General features: G+C 35.5%; 1 protein-coding gene across 1 annotated transcript; it reads right to left on the reverse strand.

The window, feature by feature from the left end:
- Positions 1–209: 209 nt before the first annotated feature.
- On the reverse strand, positions 210–9,832 carry LOC306849402 (uncharacterized protein). Its single transcript, XM_079384382.1, has 17 exons — positions 9,768–9,832; positions 8,362–8,495; positions 8,104–8,279; positions 7,067–7,138; positions 6,737–6,970; positions 6,528–6,634; positions 5,400–5,568; positions 3,730–4,573; positions 2,832–2,947; positions 2,714–2,755; positions 2,526–2,597; positions 2,365–2,430; positions 1,774–1,862; positions 1,262–1,373; positions 1,078–1,186; positions 769–839; positions 210–684 (listed from the first exon to the last, which is right to left on the reverse strand). The coding sequence occupies exons 2-17, from the start codon at positions 8,477–8,479 to the stop codon at positions 577–579; spliced, it is 2,505 nt and encodes an 834-aa protein (XP_079240508.1). The 5' UTR covers positions 8,480–8,495; positions 9,768–9,832; the 3' UTR covers positions 210–576.
- Positions 9,833–17,698: the final 7,866 nt, after the last annotated feature.

Consider the following 17,698-nt stretch of genomic DNA (forward strand, 5'->3'; position numbering starts at 1 on the left):
AACTCCCATCAGAATGAACTACCACCTTAATAAATGATGGATAAACAGAGGTAGCGCATCTTGTCAGCTGTAAACTCCCATCAGAATGAACTACCACCTTAATAAATGATGGATAAACAGAGGTAGCGCATCTTGTCAGCTGTAAACTCCCATCAGAATGAACTACCACCTTTATGGTACCTTAAGGTAGAATAATGAGTAGAATATTTAGTCAGACAAAGATACAATTTTATTGTCACAAGATAACTCATTTGAATTCAGCATTAATTCATTAATTCCTTTTAATTGAGCATTTAATGCTCGAAAAGTGTAAGCATATTATACTATGGAAAGAAATGTAATTAAAATCTTTACACAATAATATACACTACATATGTACTACTGTGTTTTAGTTTTTTTTTTTAGAACAAAAAATGCTTATAAGATGGCAATTTCTATCTTTTGCTTTAGTGTGTCAGTGTAATTATAATTATTACAATAAATGGAAAAAATATTGTTGGGAAATGTTTTGTTTTACTGGCACACTAAAGCAAAAGATAAAAATAGCCATCTTGAAAATAATTAAACAACACTAGATTATGATTTGCAATGGTTGCAATTGTATTTTGTTGAAAGATCCTCTGTAGTCACGACACCAGGGATGCAAGTTAGGTGTTCCCACCGTGAACACAAATTGCACTGCACCTATAAAGAGTCAAGTGACTTAATTAACATCAAGTATGTCCAAGTTTATCCTGTGAACATAGTGTGAATCTATATGTTATTTACCATGGTAAAGCTGTCAGAGATATTGTCTGGGTTTGTCTTGTTGCAAGCTGTGCACATGGAAGAAACATCACCTTGTGGGATAAAGAGATGGGCATTTACCAAAAGTACTTTATCAATATGTTTCACCTTATCATTAAATTGTGTTTCGGTAGGGAAGCCTTATAATAAAGGGTATTAGCAATGCATAGTGTATGCTGTTGAAACACAAACGAACCTGAACAGACCATCATACCAGTCTCAAGCTATGACTTTATAATGCAAAAGTAATTTATTATATATTATAATTATTTTATATATAAATAAACTTACCACCATATTCAATTATTGCACAGGCTATACATAATCTGGCCCTTTCCACAGCTTCTGCATCTGTGTGAATGTTCAGAGCTCCGCCTGTGCTTAAGTAATCCTCTGCAAACTAACAAAGCAAGTTATGAAAGAAAATTATTATACACAAACAAAATCTGCACTGAAAATACTTTTGTTGCCCTACTTTTAAAATTAAGACTCCACAGCTGCTCCCATCTTTCTGCAGCTCATGATGTAAACTATGTGTAGCCCAACTTGCATGCATCTCATTGTGGCAGCGCATCTTTAGGAAATTTCTTTAAAAAAATAAAATAAAACATTAATAAACTTACTAGCATACATCATATTTTGTGAGAGCATAGGTAAATTATAATAAACTCGAATACACTCTAATTATTATACACTGCTTATAAAAAGTAAATCTTTTCAATGTTGATGTTTTGTTTTGTTTCTCTGTAACAGTTAAAGTTGCACTGCCCAATATGAAAGTGATCTACTTAAAGCTACCAGCATGGATATAAAATAACACAAAAAACGTTTTGGTTTGATTGCAAGTTTACTATAGTACTGGTCTATGCCACTCAGTCATGATTAATTTACTATATGACTAACAGTAATTTGCTTTCTTATTGGTGCACCAAGCCTCTCTGTATTTCCCAGTAAAACAACCCTGAATTTACTTGCGCAAGCACTGACCTCCAGTTCCTATGTACCCTCCTTTTGTAAGAATCTTCATGTCCTTGAGGATCTGCAATTATAATCTTTCTTTCTGAAAACTTAATAATCTGAAACAAATATATGCAAAAAAAAAAAAAGATGGCATACATAAACATAAACATGGCATACATATTCAAATGCAACGGCTATAAAACAGTATACAGCCCTGTTAATATAGCCAGTTTTGATGTAAAAAATAAGTCAATTATCACTTTTAATAAGTTGCCTATTACCCCGAATTTTACTAGCATTTCTGTCAGGACCACTATCGTCAAAGATGACTGGCAATTAGCATACAGTTTGGATTGGTGGTATGGTTCTTTTCTGGGCAGGAAATCCCAGCACATCCATGCAGTCTCTTATTTAGAACGGGGTCCCCAAAGTCAGTCCTGGTGGCCCGGAGTCCTGCAGAGATTAGCTCCAACCCTAATCAAACACACCTGAAACAGCTAATCAAGCTCTTACTAGGGAGGGTAGAAACTTCCAGGCAAGTTGGAGTTAAACTCTGCAGGACACCGACCCTCCAGGACCGACTTTGGGGACCCCTGATTTAGAACAAGAAAGTCTTACCACAAGAATCCAATGCACCCCGGTATTGAATGGACACAACCAGATGTCATCATTTGGGATGTCCATCTAAAGACATTGAAACCACTTTATGTATTTTCGTTATAAATGAGCAATGGGTCAGCTGATACATTTTGAAGTTACTAAATGTATGGATTTATCACCTTTCGTACAACTCCAAATCGACCTCCAAACAGTGCAGTAGACACCACAGAGGACAGAAGAAATACTTTTGCCTATATAAAATATACACACATTTTTACCTCAAAATCTCTAAATAAATATTTCCCAAACAATATATTACAAAAATTACAAAAATAAAGTATTAAAACACATTTCTTCTAATAATTACCTTCATTTTCTTTTGAAGTATATGTAGGTAACTATCGATTACCTGTTTGAGAAAGCAGACACAATATGTAAATTTTTAAACATTATGTGCAAAGCAATCTTTTTTCCTAACTTCCTACCTCATCTGATAGCCAGTTACTCCCTTGCAAAGTTTTCAAGGAAGAGTTGTACAATTTGTATGGCCCAACCACAGCTTCAACTCTATCAACAGCCTTGTCTGACCAGATCTGCTGAACTAATAAAAATAAAAGCATATCTAAAACCTTGACATAATTAAACTCATAATATGAACAGTTCTTCCATATCTTTTTAGCAGGGCAGGAAGAATAGGTTTCCATGCACCCGCTTGGCAATTTTTTGGAACCCTAATGGTGTTTAGTAAATTTTTTTTTTTATGTTGCCGAGGTCAACTAACGTCCCATGGGGTTCGTTTGGCAGCCATCTCAAAATTATGTCATCGCGAGTGGTGAAAAACACAGATTTTCATAACTCCTGTCCTGAACCATACAACAGAGACAAATGAACCTACTTTTTCATATAATTGTGACACCAGAAATCAAATGGAAAGGTCAATGACATGATACAATCACTCTTTATTGGTGAAAAACAGGCAAATAAGAAATGTTTGGCTCATAACTGCGTAAGTTTTGCTATTTTGTTCCACAAAGGTTTCCTGCATTAGCCAAATGACACTAGATTTTCTCTTATATCAATTGCAAGGTCGCTAAATGGATGGCAACATGTAATGTAACCCAGAAAAAATACAAAATGTCTTATTTGATTCTTGGTGTCAGAATTATATCAAAAAGTGGTTCATTTAGAAAAAAAAAATTGTATGTTGTATGGTTCAGGAGTTATGAAAATCTGTGTTTTTCGCTATGACATCATTTCAAGATGGCTGCCAAACATACCCCATGGGGCGTTAGGTTACAAAAAACTGCCAAGCGGGTGCATGGAAACCTATTCTTCCTGCCCTACTATTTGACTTCCTTGTAGTACAATACATCTTTACAATACCTCTCTCCTCAGGGTTCTTAGCTACAGCTTCAATGTTTCTTGTTTTTATGCTGCTCTTCTTTCCCATCTCTTTTTTCCCATCAGAAGTAATGGTGTTCTTGTTGTCATGTCTTTCCTTTCCTACTTTCTCTTGTCTTGTTGTCTTTTCTTTTCCTCTCTCTCTCCCTGTCTGAGGTAACCTTTCTTCTTTCTTCAAAGCTTGACCTCCCTGCAATTTCAACTTCTCTTCCAGTACCTGTTCAACAACTAACTTGACGTGTTCTTTCACGGTTTGTGACTGTTCTCCTTCAAATTCGCTGCACTTCTCTTCCAGTCTCACTTGTTCAACTTCTAACTTGACAACATGTTCTTTCACGGTGTGTGACTGTTCTCTTTCCAATTTGCTAATCTTCTCTTCCAGTGTCCCCTGATCAACATCCAGCTTAAGTTGGCCAGTCACTGAATGCTGCTGTTCAGCTGCTTCTTCTGTGTCCCCGTTTTCCTGTCCTTCCTTGTACGGCTTTAAATGGTTTATGTTGTAGGTGGTTTTCAAAATGTGCCCTTCCTGGTTTTTTAGAACAACTGCCTTGCCTGTGACATTGCAAATGGTGTAAGGCCCAGAAAAGTCTGGTTGGAGCCTACCCCCCTTCCGTCCTTTTTTTCGCGCATTGAACAGTAAAACCTTGTCACCAACATTGAAGGTGATGTTCTTGTATTTTTTTTGTATGCGTTTTAAATAGGCTTCCTGTTGCTTTGTCTGGGATTTCACTACATTTTCACTTGCCTTTTCTTTCACAAGTTCTGCTTGTTCTGCTCTTGTTTCAACAAATTCTTCATATGTGTGGGGGAGAACAATTTGTGAAAGCTAAAATGTAGAAGAATTTTCATGTTAGACCACTCAATAATTTTTAAATAGGGTTTGTGGTTGCTATTTACATCTTATACTCTTACATTACCAATACCAAGGCAATGAGTGATTTCTATTTATATTCCAAAGAGCTCTGTTATTATCTACGCTGTGTGCTACGCAGTGTTGGGGCTAATGCATTACAAGTAATGCGAGTTATGTAATCAAATTACTTTTTTTAAGTAACAAAAGTAAGGCATTATTTTTTAATTTACAAGGAAATATCTGAGTTACTTTTTCAAATAAGTAACTCCAGTTACTGTGTTTCTCATGTATTGACTGACAGCTCTCGTGTTGCCATGTTGAGAGAAATCTGAGTATCTAACCAATGTCTTTGCTACTGACCTTCGATGATTCAACCATACTAATATCCAAAAAATATCCAAAAAATGACACTTTTTATATAAAACAAACAAGCAAGCCCTGCCCAGATTAAAAAAGTTAACTCAAAAGTAAAAAAAAAAAAACACATTACTTTACATAAAAAGTAACGCAATTAGTTATTTGTTAGGGGGTAACGCAATATAGTAATGCATTACTTTTAAAAGCAACTTTCCCCAACACTGGCTATGATTGGCCAAATATGCTGTTCACACAATAAATCATGACTCTGTGAGCATTCCACATAAACAAATTGGTCTAAAACAGTGGTTCTCAAACTAGGTGGACCCCAAAATTGATCCATGGGGGCCATGTTGCAAGCTGATGTAAATGCATAGACTAATTAAAAAGTAAGAACAGTATTAGCCTAAATGGTCAAGCTAAAGACAAAAATAACACTTGCCGGCAATTCCTCTGGTACTTCAGATGGAAATCTTGCTTCTCTTCCATACATCAAGAAGAAGGGACTATATTTAGTAGTTGTGTGTATTTTTGAACGCAACGAAAACAAAACTGCATCAAGAAAAACATCCCAATTGTTCTGATGTTCGTTGACCAGTTTTCTGAGGGCCCTAAAAGGGATTGTAAAAAAAATTATTAACTAATTGTATAACACATGACATAAGCTTTTAAAATATTTAACCCTCAGGTTGGATTCAAATCCCCATAACACTTGTGGTGTTCTTGATCAAAAATGACAAAAAAAAAAACTCTTGTTATGCAAGGAATATCTGTGGAGGATTGCACAGACCTTCACATGTTAGCCAATGGTTCCCTTAGAAAGGGTTTTGATTAGGCCAGGATTAGGCCTTTGTTAAATAATGAAATGTAAGTAGTTTTTTACAAACATGTCTTACAAAAACATTGGGTCTCCTTCACTAAGCGTGGAAAGCAGCACAGCTTTTATTATGCCACAGTCAACCACTTCCACTTCTTCCGGTCATGTGTATGCAGGAAAAGGCAGTGCTGTTTTATCATACTAGATACCATTTGAGTGTGTTGAAAGTTCTGTTATAATGCTACTCTGTGTGTTCGTCACCTGTCTAATAAAGTGCAAAACATAGTAAAGTGTCTTTGGGCTTTCCTTGTTTTCTACAAAATAAAACCGGAAAATTGAGGGGGTATGACGTCCTTGGCAGGTGACGCAAGGACACGGTCCGTTTCACTAGTTAAAATCGCTTATTTCTCTGGATTTACACATTCTTGGAAACATTTGGAATAATTTAAGTACACAAGTCAGCAAAATATATATTACAGGTAATGGCAAGGCTTTAATACTTCTTTAAAGTTAAGGCAAGGCTTTGTCAAGGTAACATCAAAATTAATTTAAGGCTTAAATGTTCTATAGCAGCAAATTTTAACAGTGTAGGCCAGATTAGACAGATTAGACTATGAGTAAACAACTCTGTTCATAGTAAAATGGATTCCACAGTGTTTAGCTCCACCTCCAATCAAAACACACCTGAGCCAAGAATAGCATTTTTATGCTGTAAAGATTTAAAAAAGGATTCCGCCTCTAGTCCTACTTTACCTTTTTATGTTGTCGTTTGTCTTTTCATCCAACCCATTGGTTTGGGGATGGTAGGCAGCTGTCACGCTCCTTTTTATGCATAACAGATCACAAAGGCACCTGTTTATCTGAGAAGAAAGAATATAAGAATTTTTCATTTAATCATGTGGGTAGGTCACTTATATGCAAAGAGAATTAGGCATTATAATAGTTGTTATATATTGATTCACCTCATTAACAAACTCTCTGCCTTGATCAGACAAAATCCTGACTGGGCAACCATGTCTGTAAATTACAGAACACAGGTGCCTTGAAACTTCTACAGCTGATTTGGACTTCAAGGGGAAAGCTTCCACCCACTTTGAGAAATAATCAGTTATTGTCAAAATGTACACATGCCCATCAGCTGTCTTGGGCAGTGGTCCAGTCAAATCAATCCCCAGCAGTTCCCAGACTGAGGAGACCTAAAAAAAAGAACGGCAAGCAGTCCAATAAAAATTATAATTTTTGCAGATCAGAATGCATTATGCTTAAAATGAGCAATTAGAAAGCAGAAATACCTGAATACTTTCCAGTGTGCTCTCTAGTATAAGAGGTTTTCCCACCCTTTGACACTGGTCACATTCACTCACCTAGAAAATATGACAAATAATGACCATAAAAATGATTAAGTACAAGCTATAACAATAAATCATATTTATTTGTCATCCCAAAATTTACATTTACATTTAGTCATTTAGCAGACGCTTTTTTCCAAAGCGACTTACAAATGAGGAATAATAGAAGCAATCAAAACCAACAAAAGAGCAATAATATGCAAGTGCTCTGATGTCTAGGTTAGCCTAACGCAGTACACATAGCAAGGTGGTTTCTTTTCTGTTTGTTTGTTTTTTAAAACAAGTAGATAGAATATAGAAAAAAAGAAAGCTAGTGTTAGTTTTCAAGAAAAGCTAGAAGTTAGAGAATAAATATGCAATTGATAGAGGGTCAAGTGTGTGTGTGTGTGTGTGTGTGTGTGTGTGTTTTTTAGAAAAAGAAGACAGATAGATAAAATAGAATTAGAATTTAGAGTGTTAGAGTTAGAGGGTCAAATTAATTGAACTAATCTTGACAATAACTCATCAACGTATAATCGATTACCTTACAAACACAATGCACCAGTTCAACACATTAGAAATGGTATGCCATATTGACAAAAGTATTGAAACACCCCCTTCTATTGAACAGGTTTGACTACTTTTGTCATTGCCAAATATACATATTATATTATATCTTCAATATAATGCGGTTGTCACGGTTGCCTTCTGTCACAAAACGAAGAACAAGGAGACGCGGGCCAAACTCAAAGTAAACAGTCTTTAATCCTCCAAAACGAGGTAACACAAGGTAGGCACACAAGAAACACAACATTGACGTATAATACCAGACATCAGAGACTAGGAAACATGCAGTGGAAAACTAAAAAAGACCCAAATACAAAGAGTTACAATAATCTAAGCAAGATGTAATAAAAGCATGAATAACCTTCTCCAAGTATTAAAAAGGAAAAAAATTAATGGCATATTAATATATAATTAATATATAATTAATTAATTACCCATTTCTCAACGTCGACAGTCATCCCTGGCCAATAATACCTGGCACACAAGGCATTGCGAGTTTTAAATACCCCACTGTGGCCTCCCAAAGGGATGCTGTGGAATTCCTCGAACAATGCCCTGCATTCGTCCTTGGTTTTAACTGCCTTCCTTCTTCCATAATACAGCAAACCATCTGTAACATTGACTAAATTTAGTAAATATGTAATATAAAATAACCTTAGAGTCTTTTTGCAAAACACTGCCTTCACACTAACCTGTGACTCTGAACTTTGATGAGTATCGCCTCAAGTTTTGACGTTCAGTTTTAGTATATTGTGTTGGGTACACATTTGTAGAGAGGAAAGCGATCACCTCTTCATATCTTCTCTCCATGATACTATCTACAATGCTTTCAGAAGAAAATAAAATAATTCAGAAGCAGACAGAGTACTCACATAGACCGTTATTGTTTTTTATTGGTTATGTCACAAACATTACTAAAAATTATACAATAAATCATGAAACAAATACTATAGTAATTTATAGTAAATACTATAGTGTTTTTCAACCATACTATAGAAAAGTACTTGAATTAATTTGTTGTGGTAATTCTATAGATGCTGTGGTAATAATAAATGACTTTACACAATACTGTACTAAGTTTTGTATAGCTATAGGGAATATTTGCAAGAGTTCATTTGCAAAAACAGATTTTTAACAATTTAACAATTTTCAAAAATGATGTTTTTTCATTGTATATTAATCTCAATAAAACTGCAGTTGGGTTATTTTAATTAGGTTAAGAAATAACTAAAAATTACAGATAACTAACACAATAAATCAATAAAAACATGATAACATTGATATCTTTCATGTTGACTGAGTAAGACCATGTCAAAGCTTAAAATCATAGTGAAATTAATGATTGAAAAACTTATTACATATTTAGCCTGAATATCACAGGCTCACAAATAATCTGTTTTGAAGAGTTAAAACGTTAACAACAACCTTGTGTAAAAATACAAAGTAGGCTATTACACAAAACTTTAATATAGTTTAATATAGTAATAGAGTTGACCTAAAGCCCGAGATACAATGCACGATTTTTGTCTGTCCCAGACGAAAGACTGGCATCATGAAACAATCGTGGTGAATCAGAAATGGGACATCCGAAAATCGTGCATTTTGTCTCGGGTTTAAGAAAATATTTTTGATAACTTTATGCTCATCGAAATCTCAGACAATGAAGAAATTATCACCCATTTACTGGGAGCCATTCGATTTTGAATATAGTATTTTAATTGAGCAAGATCGATTTAAATCATGCGCTCATCAAGACCGCATGCTTTTTAGGGAGAATAAAACCCTTGTGATAAAATTAAGCATTGGAATGAGAGACAATGAAAGAATATCACATATTTAATGTAAAAGATTCGACATACAGTGGAAAAGTATTTTATTTAGTAAGACAATTAAAGACAAATTGTATTTATAGTAAATCAGGGACTCGTCAAAACCGCATGCTTTTTTTGAAGAAGCGCACTCTTGATAACATTAGAAAACTCGTTTTTGTTGTTATAAATTATTAGACAATGAAGAAATTATTACATATTTAATAGGAGAGTCTGAATTTAACAAAAAAAATTACTTTAATTAAGCTAAATTGATTTTACTTACGCACCCGTTCACCACTCAGACAGGGTAGCTCAAATTTATGGGCGGGTCTTCAGACAGAGTGTTTCCAAGAGTAGTGGGGTACTGCGCATGCGCATTGTGTATGGGTAGCTCATTCTGAGAGGTAGCACAGAGTGTCGGAACACCCGGATCTCCGGTGTGCAGCGTTTGGATGCAGAAAAAAATCCTATATTTAAAGGAGTCATCAGATGCAAAATTCACTTTCCATGTTGTTTGAACATAAATGTGTATTGGAAGTTTGTATGTGTATGTCTAGAATATAATAATCTGCACAGTGCACACTTACTACAGAAATCTAAGAAAACTAAATCCCTAAACTAAATGGTTTAAGAATATGGTGCTAGTAATGTTTATATATTTAAAAATATAAATAAAAAAGAGACATTATGCATCATAATATTATAGCCAACATTATGCATATGTGCAACAGTGCAAATCTAACTTACTCTGCGTCTGGTAATACACCGAACACACCGACGATGTCACACAATGTGTGAACAGTGCCGTATCCAGACAAAGAATCACCAACAACAGAACAACAAAGAGCAGAATGGAGTTATTAGATATTAAGGATGTCTATGAAATCCATGAATGTAGTCTAATTAATATAATGTTAAACATTCAATATTCATGCCTGTATCTGGTATGCGCGAGCTGATAAATAAAGCACGCAGACGGCACAGATATGTGAGCTCGTCGAGTGAAAAGCTGAAAAGCACACCCTTCTGTTGCATGATCGTGCACTTAGCACATGCATCATTTGGATTAAAACTAAATCGTAAATATAAAACAAACAAAAATTATAGGGCCATTCACTATAAACTAGGGATGCACCGAAATGTCATTATGAATTTACATAAATGAAATCAGTTCCGAACTGATTTTAATTTGTTTCATTATCAGGAAAAAATGCAAGTGATCGTATGGGCGCCTGCCTCCCTGTCATGCATGCACAAACACTTACATATGGGCCAAAAATGTAGCACATTTATATAGGTTAATGCTAGAGTTTGGGATCCGCATTAAAATAAATCTTCACCAATCTACATCCGAGACAGATGCAACTATAACCTATAAATTGAAGGCTATTTGACATTTTACAATGATCTAACAGACCAACGCAGCTCCAATTCGTTGATCAGTTGTTAGTAGTTATAACCAATACCATGTGTCCAACTGATGATTTATGGTCTCTGTTACCCTGACTGTCATGACAGTAGAGTGTGTAAATCAAAGATCAAAACAGATGTTAGATTTGACTTTTGATGGATTTATGATGTTTTTATCGCTCACCTGTGCCATGGAGTTTTTATGGTGTTCCTTCCTGAGCAGCTAGCTTCCAGTCTGGAGGTGTTAGGCTGAGCAAAGGGTCTTTGTCACATTATGTTTGTTTGATCGGCAAGAAGTTCTGATTGATTGTGGAAAAATAGCTGAGCAAAGGGGTGCGTATTGACACCTTAACAGGATCAATGTTTGTTTGATCTGTATGTTATATGTTAATGCCTAGTCACCAATTTGTTCCTACCGGACCGACTACATCCACCTCTGAAAAAAGGTGCTACGTCCGGGCATGTTTTTCTTTATCATCTCTATGTGTGTATGCTAACACCTCTGGATCAGAACAACCTAATCTGTAGGTTGAATAGATAAACTTATGAGAAGCAATCTTAACTGACAGTGGATATCCTCTATGTGCTTGTGTTAATGGCTGTACAGCATCCACCTCATATAGATGTGCACAGAATCATGCTTTAGTCTAGTTCAGTTCATTTTATTTATAAAGCACAAAAAAACAACAATGGTTGAGCATTGTGCTGAACAATATTGTTTAAAAGAAATCAAAGTACATTACATGATATGACTAGACAAACAAATAAACATTTTAAATGAGCCCCGCTTTAGACAAATAATCAACACTTTGGCTGATTATTTGGGCTCTCTCTCTCTCTCACACACACACACACACACACACACACACACACACACACACACACACTAATCTGTGTATGCTAAATTTTAATGTTGTTTTACTTTTTGTTGTTTTTTGAGAAATGTTTTCATTTTAATCTAGCCTGTAGATAGTACTGTAAAAGAACAAATATGCATTACACTTAAAACGTCTCAGTAAAATAACTACACCTACAGTTTTAAACATGTTTAAAAACTTTTAAACACATTGTGTGCCGCTAAAGCAAGTCATGCTGTCTATTGTCTTTAAATTAAACTTTAGATTTATTCTTTAATTTCTTTAAAATAGCCTGATGAGAATGCACCCATGTGATTTTCTCACATGAGTAGAAAACTCTGGATGTTTTTGTGACAAACACATAATTTTTTACTTCAGAAAACTTTTTTTTTTTTTTTTTTTTAAATGTATGACTGAACTTTCTCATTTGACAGACCTACATTTTCAAATGATTTATTATTTCAAATTATGTTTAACAGCCACAGGAAATACATGTTGTTTTCTAATGTTCATGAAAACATTTTTCTCACCTAGAATACAAAACTTGTACATTTTGACTATTTGACTCTTTTGTAGGTATCATGTCATTTGAAATGTTTTACTAAAAGATTAAAGCACCAGCATCTGTGTTTTCAGCATGAAAGAGATGTACAAGGATGTTTCAACTATTATCCTCATTTCTTTTTAACCATAATAAACTTGTAATTAATTTTCTACGGCAAGTGATATAATGTACAGTTCTCATACTATGTGTGTAAATAGCTGTGCTAAAACATTTATGAGTATTTTTGCATGCCAACAGATTTTGTTAGGGGTGTGTCGCATCTAAGAATCACAATCTTTAGTAAATGACATTTTTCTTACACCACTAGTTTGTCATATTATCAAGATTTCAGATGGCCGTTCACAATTTGTTTGTTGGACTGTGTATGTTTTTAGGTGAAGACACCTCTTTGTGAGCTGTCATCATAATAGGAATAAATGAAAATTAACTAACAGTTTTTTCTGTTTGAGATATTTCTTTTAGTGCAACTTTGTGTCTATCCACGATGTGCGAACACAGCATCAACATGAAAATTAGGTCTTGCTGTTTTACCCTTAAAACTATTACAACTGAAACAAATAAAAATATTGCACTGAAAGCTGCACACTCATTTAAGTTTGAACATGTTAAAATTTCTACACTCATGTGAAGATTATAATCTAAACATGACTTTAATAAATAAATCACAGATGTCATGTAGTTAATTCATTGAAAGGTGCATGTTTTTGACCATTTTAGATGGTCTGCACTGGCACACAGACACATGTTTTTGGTATTCATCTGACCAAAAGGTTTGATCTTGGGGAAACACGCACAACAGCAGCTGTGTGTTGTCATGACTGTCTTCATAATTGATCCGCTTTTATTAAAACAATGCGGCATGAAGTTACTGTGTTCAACAGCACGGGCCCTTGAAATATTGTAGTATTTCTTTTTTCCCCCCTTCTAAATATGCATTTAGCTTAAATATTAGTTGTTAAGTGTTTACAAAGTTGTCATGCCTGTTGCTGAATTTTATAACACCAAAGGTGTTGACCTAAAACACACCCTTTTGCTCAGCCATTTTTCCACGGTCAGGAAGAACCCCTGTCTAGGCATAAACATAAGCCTATACCATACAGATCAAACAAACATAAGGTGTCAATACACACCCTTTGCTCAGCCATTTTTCCACAATCAGGAAGAACCCACCACCTGAACCGTTGGAAGCTAGCTACAACTCAGGAAGGAACACCATAAAAACGCCATGGCACAGGTGAGAGATAAAAAAACATCATAAATCCACTCATAAATCCATCAAAAGTCAAATCTAACACTCTGACAGGACCCCATGACGTGACAGTCAGGGTAACAGAGGAGGTCACATAGCCATAAATGGCAAAAAATTACACATGGTATTGGTTATAACTACTGTCGTTGATCAAGATTAAACGGATGCCGCTGAAAACAATGTTTTAATGAGTTGCGCATTAAATAAGATACAACTAAGATACAATACAGATTAAGTAAAATATGCTGAATATATAATAGGCCCGCCTACTGTACAAATATTTATGAAATAGACTGCGAATAAGACTGCAGATTCACGTTTTGCATCTCCATAACAAAGTGAATTATTTTAATATGCAATGATATGAAATTGAACCAAACAAGATATTTAGACAAAATATTTAGACAAAAAAAAACAATTATAGGCCTTACTGCAGCATGCTCACCGAACACACAAAATCTTGCACTACGCATGAATGCAGCGCAGATAGCAGGAGTTATTTGAAACACATAAAAGGTATAAATAAGATAATATTGACAATGAACATTAGGCCTATACGATATTTGAAAAAAAAAATTGTTTTGGCGATATTTATACCAAAGTCTCTTTATACCCGGCAAATGCTTATGCTACCTTCGTGAAGTTCTCACAGAGAATGCGATTTCTAAAATGTTATTAAAATGGATTTCTCTCTAAAATGTTATACGGTAAACCTGAAACTAGTCACAGCAGTAGACCTTTATCAGTCATCAGCAACGAGGTAAACATGCGCGTCAGTATGCTTTAATATGAAGCGTCTGTAGACTACAATAGATTTATAATGCACAAACCAAAAGCAACAATATCTGCCGAATGGAGAAGGGTTGGTCATTCACAAAGCATAAAATATAAATTTTATTCAAGCACACGCATAAAGTTTGCCACAAGCACAGGCAATATAGCCCAATGATTATGAAATAAATTAGACATTTGAATTATTTAATAATAAACTAATGTTTCTTGAGTCCTTGTCGGCTGCAAAGATGAAATTCACGAAATCTCCACTGGACGTTCCTTTAGAGAGAAATGCATTCACAGATTACATAGCCTAATCAGAGAGTATTTGATTTCATTTTGAATTGGTTCGTTTAAAAGTAGACTTTCCTTAGCTATACAGTGGTGTGAAAAAGTGTTGACCACCAAAAGTTTGTCACACTTTAATGTTTCAGATCATCAAACAAATTTAAATATTAATCAAAGATAATACAAGTAAACACTAGATGCATTTTAAAATGAAGGTTTTTTTTATGAAGGGAAAACAAAATCCAAACCCACATGGCCCTGTGTGAAAAAGTGTTTGACTTTTTTCAGGAGTGGCCTAGTCAAAGTCCTGACTTGAATCCTATTGAGATGCTGTGGCATGAAGGCAGTTCATGCTCGAAAACCCTCCAATGTGGCTGAATTACAACAATTCTGCCAAGATGAGTGGGCCGAAATTCCTCCACAGCGCTGTAACAGAGTCATTGCAAGTTATCGCAAACGCTTGATTGCAGTTGTTGCTGCTAAGGGTGGCCCAACCAGTTATTAGGTTTAGGGGGCAAGCACTTTTTCACACAGGGCCATGTGGGTTTGGATTTTGTTTTCCCTTCATAATAAAAAACTTCATTCAAAAACTGCATGTTTACTTGTGTTATCTTTGATTAATATTTAAATTAGTTTGATGATCTGAAACATTAAAGTGTGACAAACATGCAAAAAAAAATTATAATCAGGAAGGGGGCCAACACTTTTTCACACCACTGTATTTCTCATGTATGTGAGGCACCCCAATTTTAAGTGGTTTCTTTTCTTTTTTTATTATTATTTTAAGTTGTTTCATTATCAGGAAAAAATGCAAGTGATTGCGCGGGCCATCCTGTCATGTATGCGCATTCTTTTCCACACAAACACTTGAATATGAATAATAGCATAGTTATATTAGGTTAACGCTAGAGTGTGGGATCCGCATTAAAATAAATCTTCACCAGTCTACATCCGAGACAGATGCAGTTCAAACCTGCAAATTGAAGGCTACATTTGACGTTTTAAAATGATCTAACGGGCCGATGTCGCTCCTATTCGTTAATCATTAGCTGCGGTTGATCAAGATAACGCCGATGTCGAAGTCATAAACTTGTTTTAATAAATTGCTTATGCATTAAATAAAGATACAAAACAGATGGTTAAATATGCTGAATATACTGTTCAAATAATGTACTGTTCGATAATCTGGGCCTCAAATGAAGTTAATTGAATAGCCCTGGTATAGGCTAAAGAGTCAGAAAGCGCAATAATAATAATAATAATAATAAAAAAAAAAAAAAAAGTAATTTCTGAAAAAAATAAATAAAAATGGAGTTATCCGTTTTTGCAAATGAACTCTTCATATTTAAATATATATATATATTAGCACTTTTAGAGTTCATCCCACTCATTGATGTGAGCATAAATATTAGGACAGTTGAACATAAGGCAGATATAAAAGATTAAAAGCTATCATATGGCTTCGAGACGCAGACGTTAGAGACCTGACCAGGAAACATGGGGCAGACTACACTTTATATACAGGGAGAAACGAGGAAAATAGACGAGAAACACCTGGAAACAATGATGAAACTAGGTCACGGGGAGCACATGGGGACACCGATAGTCCATGGGCGTGACACATGGCTTATGCATTTATTTCTGAAGAGAACAGATGAAAAAAGACTGTGCGTCCCTTTTCATGTTCAACCAACACCCCACAGTGACAGGGGAGGCCACTAAAAACAACAACATATGCTAGGGCTGGGTAAAACGAAACAAAACCAAAAAAAAAAAACTATATCTAGATTTTAATAGATTCTCATTTTTATGAATCAATATCGATTCTTAAATCCCAATTGATGCTTTTTTCAGTTGATGAATGAACAGTACATATAGTGCGCCTCCCATCCAATAAATCGCAATAGGCTAAGCTTTGTGTGTTGTTACTTTTGATATGAAAAAGTCTCAGATTTCAATTTCTGTCCATTTTATTTGAAAATTCTGGCAATAAATACTGTTTTGGTGTTCTTTAATGTGCTGTGATAGATCGCTTTACGCACCTCAGATCAAGCGAAGCGACAGTGCACGTGAACTGATCATCTCTTTCGTTTTACTCACCTGTGCATAGTCAAAGGCATAGCAAAAGACTCCTTTTGCTATTTTTTTTTTTTTTCTGGAGCTGATGATCCCGCACTCTGCTGGAGATGGTCCTCACTGCAGAACACAAGATCCAGGGGGCGTGGTTGGATCTAGATCCAACTCCTCCCACCTTACACATACCTGAACCTACCCGTCTCCACCCCCTGATCCCTAAACCCACCCATCTCCACCCCTAAACCTACCAATCTCCACCCCCTAGATGTGGATCCAACCCCACCCCCTGGATCTTTGTTCTGCAGTGAGGGGCTACTGCTCTGCTGCCACACTGGAGCACACTCGCCATCAACTGGACAGGGCTGGGAATTACAGTTATAAATTACAATAGATCACCCTCATTGTAACCTGTATAAGTGAAGTGAAATTCAGCCAAGTATGGTGACCCATACTCGGAATTCGTGCTCTGCATTTAACCCATCCAACGTGCACACACACACACACACACACACACACACACACCATGAACACACACAGGGCAGCCATTTTATGCTGCAGCGCCCGGGGAGCCTTGCTCAAGGGCACCTCAGTCATGGTATTTAGGGTGGAGAGAGCGCTGTATGTTCACTCCTCCCACCTACAATCCAATTAACCCAGTATAGCAGAACCACCTGTTACACAAATCTTATTAAGAGTCCAAGAAGAGATTCAGTTCATAAGGAGATTTATTTCACAATGTCCCAAAACAAAACTTATTTGAAAAAGGTCATCAAAAAGAAGGGACAAAAACAATTCAACACTCCAGTTCACTTCACACGAAGTTGAGATCCCTGAAGAAAAAGCGTCATTCTATTATTTTCCACAGTGGCAGATTCACGTCCACATTCATTCATAAATTGGCCATAAAAGAAAGAGAGAGAGAAAAAAAAGGAACATAGAATAAACATATTTAAGAAAATATTAAGATCTAACAACAATCTTCAAGAGCAGAAATAACAT

The sequence above is a fragment of the Barbus barbus genome (genome assembly GCF_936440315.1).
Source record: "Barbus barbus genome assembly, chromosome: 29".
NCBI classification, from domain to species: Eukaryota; Metazoa; Chordata; class Actinopteri; order Cypriniformes; family Cyprinidae; genus Barbus; species Barbus barbus.

What these genes read in the sequence shown, in the direction of transcription:
- LOC306849402 (XM_079384382.1), bottom strand. Translation starts at nt 8,479, where the DNA reads ATGGAGAGAAGATATGAAGAGGTGATCGCTTTCCTCTCTACAAATGTG. An exon ending in CTGTCGACGTTGAGAAATGG is followed by an intron (nt 7,139 to 8,103) that starts GTAATTAATTAA and finishes CATATTTTCTAG; the next exon opens with GTGAGTGAATGTGACCAGTG. An exon ending in ACAAACGACAACATAAAAAG is followed by an intron (nt 5,569 to 6,527) that starts GTAAAGTAGGAC and finishes AATCCCTTTTAG; the next exon opens with GGCCCTCAGAAAACTGGTCA.